The sequence below is a fragment of the Myotis brandtii genome, unplaced genomic scaffold (assembly GCF_000412655.1).
Source record: "Myotis brandtii unplaced genomic scaffold, ASM41265v1 scaffold182, whole genome shotgun sequence".
Lineage (NCBI taxonomy): Eukaryota > Metazoa > Chordata > Mammalia > Chiroptera > Vespertilionidae > Myotis > Myotis brandtii.
The window spans coordinates 2,289,646-2,295,534 of NW_005356751.1; the positions used below are offsets into that span (position 1 = coordinate 2,289,646).

At 37.2% G+C, this 5,889-nt stretch overlaps 1 protein-coding gene across 4 annotated transcripts in view; it reads right to left on the minus strand.

The window, feature by feature from the left end:
- Positions 1–359: 359 nt before the first annotated feature.
- AP4E1 (adaptor-related protein complex 4, epsilon 1 subunit) overlaps positions 360–5,889 on the minus strand; it is a 66,980-nt gene continuing 61,450 nt past the window's right edge. For all 4 annotated transcript variants that reach the window (XM_005863937.2, XM_005863938.2, XM_014537796.1 and 1 more), the window contains 2 exons: positions 4,630–4,787; positions 360–3,414 (listed from right to left, as the gene is read on the minus strand). In XM_005863937.2, the coding sequence (XP_005863999.1) occupies positions 3,254–3,414; positions 4,630–4,787 (319 nt within the window). In that variant the 3' untranslated portion in view covers positions 360–3,253. The remainder of the gene's footprint in view (positions 3,415–4,629; positions 4,788–5,889) is intronic.

The window sequence follows — 5,889 nt, forward strand, 5'->3', positions numbered from 1 at the left end:
TATCTGACTTACTGTGGTTCATCCATCTGGAGGCAGCTGTAAGGAGTGGGCATTAAAGAAAGAGAACTCTGGGATCTCTGGCCAGGCTAGACTGAAAGCTGGGAGTCTGGACAGGCACCTGAGGATCATCCACACTCTGTCGGAAGCCCACAAAGTTCTCTCGGAACATAACATAAAAACAGCAATATCTTTATTTTTAATAACCTATTAGACCAGATTCTTATGGGCCTTAATGAGTAACTTACTCTTTTCATCCCATTCCAATTGTTTCTACTCTTTTTAGCTAATGCTTATCAAATTATTGAATAGTACTATTACTCAGCTATTTAGATAAAAAAAATACACAGACCAAAGAACCGTATAGATCACTTTGTATTTATTAGATGTTTCACTGAATTATTTCAAATTACAGAATTCAACTCCAAAACAAGGTAATCAATGGTTACTAAGTTGTTATTCTGTTGCATTTTTCCCTCCTAAAATTTTAACACAGCAAAACACCTTAAAGACATATGAATAGGTTCAGTGCACTTTAGTGGCTCACAATCATGAGACAAAGACCACATTTATCCATAAAAATTAAGACAAATAGCTCGATATTTTAAAATATTATTAACATGAAATAAAATAAAGGAAAAAAATAAAATACTGCATTTTTACCACAACTATTTGGTAGATGATAGAATATTGTTTAAAACAATGCTCCTCTGCAGAGCACAGGCTGTGGTTGGCATGCTTGGCACTTAAGCACTTGGTACCTGCTCAGCTCCCATCTGCAGTTTTTTAGAAGGATCCTTACTCAGACCCACGTTCCCTGAGCCTGCTCTGCCTGCCTCCACAGGGACTATTCTGCTGGGAGCTTGATCCTTCTACCTGCTCTTAAGACTTTGCTGCCTTCCCTTCATTCCCTCCAGATTCACACTTGCTGCCACCTGCATTCTCAGCAAAGATGCCTGGCACAAAATTCACACAGGTGAGTAACCCCACCCCCTAGCTTCACTTCACTTGACTAAATGATGACTATAAGGTGAGGAGATGATCTACCAACAGCAATCATTCTCCCTACTTTGTAGTCACATCTATAATACAAAAAAAGTTAGTGATGTCTGATTTAGAACTTAAAACACTGAATTAGTTTAGACAGAAAATATAGTGCTCTGAAGTTCTTTAAAATCTACTCTTTCCTACTGTTTTTAAAACCATAAAAATATAAAAATTGTAAACATTCTACTAAACATTTCAGTAGAAATCCTTTAACCCTACTTTTTATTTAGTGGGTTCAGAAAGAACAAAATAACACCACGCTCCCTTTGGAAGACCCAAAATCATGTTCCCAGCCCTCACCTACCACTGCACGTCTCTCACCACTGGACAATCTATAGGCCAAGCATGTCTCTCATGACAACTGCTGCTGCACCCTTGTAACAACGCAGCAGCTCATTGTAATCTCTCCCAGATCAGCTGTCCTCGGGTTTGCTGGGCACCTTACATCCACTGCTCTACACTCAACCCAGCCTGAGTGACCATGCAAACACATGGAAGTAAGGGCACAAAAATCGGGGCATCTCCTGTGCCACAAACTGCATCCCTCTGCAAAGTGAGAGGGCACTTCCTATCTCTTTGTCAGAGTAACAGCACAATCAGGTGGGGGTGCTGCTGACAGAGGCAGGAATAAAGAGGAAGCTGATGATGCAGCCACCAGCGCCCACCACACCTCCACAGACAGCATGTCCCCTTCACCGTGACACTGCTAGGAGCTTGAGGATGAATCTCACCTTCTATTTAAAAGGAGAAACCTACACAGGAAACTCCAGTCACTTTTCATTGCTCTTATAGCAAGATTTTGCTGTCTTTAAAAGCATGAACGTAACAAGGTATGACATATTTTTTAAATGAATAACTTAAACCTTAATTTTAAAAAATACTGTTTTGTTTTTAGGAAGGAATATGCTAGACACAAATAACTAATGAAATCTATCGGCTCTGGGGAATCCCCTTAGCGTCTTTCAGATCAGCTATGATTAGTGAGATAACCTAAAACCAGAATTCCACACCTAGGCGACACACAGTACCAAATAACCAGAGCATTAGCTTCAATAACTTAAAACTATATTACCTGAATAGTCTCCATGGTGAAGTGTCAGAAAAAGAGAAATAATAAATATCTCCACAGCACCATAAGGTTTTATAAAATATAATTTCCGTTTTTAACCTTAATGTACAATCTCAAGATTCTGGTCCATATTAGACTGATAATAGTTCTGACAGAGGCCACAAAGGTACAACTATAACATGAAAATGATGTCTTTTACTGAAGACCTGTATGGTATACTTAGTCACTGTTGCGGTGGCATCCACTGCATACCAGTGGATTTAAAGGCCAGGAAAATGGTTTTACCATTTATACTCTAATCACAAATTTCAACCTGCTAAAAGAACCAAAGTGGTAACTAACTATGAGATTTGCCATAACTAAGAAGTCCTTTTATATGTTTGCTTTAGTCCTTTTATATGTGTGCTCTTGTGGGTTTTGTTTCTCTATGATAATATTTTGCAAATGGCTCTGAGTATTTAACATAGAAATACAGTGATTCATTTTTAATATTAAAAATAAACACAAATGGAAAACAAACTTTCTAGCCAAATTATCTGCAATTATGTATAGCAAGTTATCTATAATAACTGTATCACAGATTGGATCCCCAATACCCAGCATGCTCATGGATCTTTTGAACTAAGTGTGTGCTGTGCCAACTTAGTTCAACACTGAACTAAGCAAAACATAATTGAAAGTAATGACGTGCCTACCAAAAAGCACACACTGCATTCCAAAGCCAAATGTGAATTAGGTCTGGGGTTTTCAATTCCATGTCTCCCCCACATTAATGCAGAACTCAAACTTGACTTTACTACAAATCGGCTAGCACTAGAGTAAATTTGCTATAAAATTACTTATAACAAAATAAATATTTTCAGTCCCTCTACACTAAGTGATATATAAAGCATTAGCAGTTTATAACATTAGCTCAGGTCACTCTTTAGGACCCAAACATACTGTACAATCCTGAGTAAAAGATTAAGGATACAGTTTCTTGGGGATCTTTCTTGATCAGGAATCATAAAGGAAACACATAATACCACAATTTGCAATTATCCCCATTTTCATTAGAAGTACCATGAATTATTTACTTTGGTAAATAAGTTTATGTATGTAAACCATTTGTTTTGATGGAGTAAAATATAAGAGCTTCTGCTAGGATCCCTCCATCACCTTTTGACACTGATACAATAAATAGTCAGGAAGAGTAGAGCAGGAGGATCTAAACCATAGGGCTAATACGTCACCATGAACTCGGAAATGCAGCAAACAGGGGATGGATGGGAGCAGCTGACAGGCCAACAGCCCTTCACTGCCTACAAACAACAAAAATTAAAAATTCTTTAATACAAAGGAACTTCAGTACACAGTTCTACAAAGAAGATACACAATGGCCAATAAGCACATGAAAAGATATTCAACATCACTGCTCATTAAGGAAATGCTAATCAACCCCATAATGAAATACCACTTATCACTTCACACCCATGAGGATGGCAATTATCACAATAAATAAATACAAGGGTTAGTGAGGACATGGAGAACTTTGAACCCTTGTACATCGCTGATGGGAATGTAAATGGTGCCGTTGCTGTGAAAAATGATATGATAGCCTGGTGTGGTTCAGTGATTGAGCACTGACCCATGAACCAGGAGGTTACTGGTTCAATTCCCAGTCAAGGCACATGCCCGGTTGCAGGCGCAATCCCCAATAAGGGGTGTGCAGGAAGCAGCCGATCGATATTTCTCTCTCATCGATGTTTCTATCTCTCTATCCCTCTCCCTTCCTCTCTCTCAAAAATCAATAAAAAACATTTAAAAAAATGATATTACTTTTCCAAAAATTACATATAGAATTACCATATGATCCAGCAATTCTACTTCTGGGACTTGAACTCTGATATCTGTACACCTCTATTCAGAGCAGCATTATTCACAGTAGCCAAAAGTGGAAGCAACTCAAGTGTTCATCGACAGATGAATGGATAAACAAAATGTGGTATATTCATACAATGGAATAGTATTCATTAGGAAAGTCTGACACATGCCACAATAAGGATGAACCTTGAATATATTATGTTATGTGAAATAAGCCAATCACAAAAGGGCAAATATTGTATGATTCCACTTCTATGAGGTACCTAACGTCAAATTCATAGAGACAGAAAATAGGATGGTAGGTGTCAGGGACTGGAGAGGGAGATGATGAGAGCTATTGTTTAATGGGTACAGTTTTAGTTAGGGGAGAAGGAAAAGCTCAGGAGATGATGGTGGCAATAGTTACACAACAACACGAATATACTTAAAGCCACTAAACTGTACACTTAAGAACAGTTAAAGTAGCAAATTTTGTTATGTATATTTCACCACAAAAAATCTTTAATAAAATCTGAAGAACACACTCCTCTAAAAGATACCAATAACAGGAAACATGGCTCTAAGAAATCTGACACTTTGTGAGAGCTGATCTGTATTCTGGTTGTGAGAAAGCCCTCATAAACACGGGATTGCCTTTTCGTAACTCTACGAACCTATAATGTCAACAACATGAAGTCTCAGTTTCTGTTGCAGTGTCTTCAGGGCAGAAGGCAGAGCAGCTTGAGACTCTGACATTTTTACATTTTGCTTCACATCATTTGCAAAGGATAACCAGAGTTTGCCGAAGTCTTCAGTTGAAATTTTTAATGGTCTGAAAATAATGTTTAAAATTAGATTGATGTCCAAAAGAATGAAATAATTCTAAACAAAAAACATACATTTTAAATGATTCCCGGGAATAAAACAATTACTGTAAATCTGGGTCCCACAAAAAATTATGTTTTTAAACTAAATATGATTAGAATGCTAACCATTTTTTCACCCTCTAACCTGAAGCAAGAAATGTTATTAAAGTGCAAATGTTTTTTCAATAAGTCACCTAGTTCTTTTTCTGGGTATTAGCGATTTCAGTAAAATGTTTCCAAGTAATTTCATGAATCGTTCAAATATAACATAAAACTTTTCTTTCATATACACTCTGGATTGGGGGATAAGGAGACACTCTATCAAAGTCATATACAGGAGCATGAATATAAAGACTCAGCACCTTAAGTAAATTAGACCAAGAGAAAAGATTTTAGCAAATGTACGTATTTTAAAAATGATTCATGAGACTGAAGATCAAATAGCTAACACTGCGTATACTGAGATGGAATTATAGAGAACTTTTATGTTCTACTTATATTTTTCTACAGCATTTAAATTTTTATAATATGTATATATCAATTTTATAATTAGGAAAATATTTTTAAAGACAGGGATTTTATTAATAAACACAGAAGAATTGTTATATATATTGTGCTTCTTCGGGTTATGAATGCACACCATGGGAGACACCTCACAGTCAAAGAATGTAAGTTCTTATATAGCAACATGAGTATAAATACTCTGACAGATTAATAGACATGTTCATACTGAAAGACTTTAAAGAGTAGGCAAAAACTGAAGTAGTGTAACACAACCAGAGTGTGGAGAGTTTAAAAGTTTAACAGACAATCCCTGGTATTCTGCATTCTTGGTTCAAGCAGTCTTCATTTAAAAAAATGTTTGAATACAGCCCTGGCTTGTTTTGCTCCATGGTTAGAGCATCAGCCCATGGACTGACCAGGTTCAATTCCTGGTCAAGGCATTGTACCTCAGTTGCAGGTTCATCCCTGCTGGTCGGGGTATGTGCGGGAGGCAACCAATCAATGTGTCTCTCTCACATTGATGTCTCTTTCTCTCTCTCTCTCTCTCTCTCTCTCTCTCCCTCC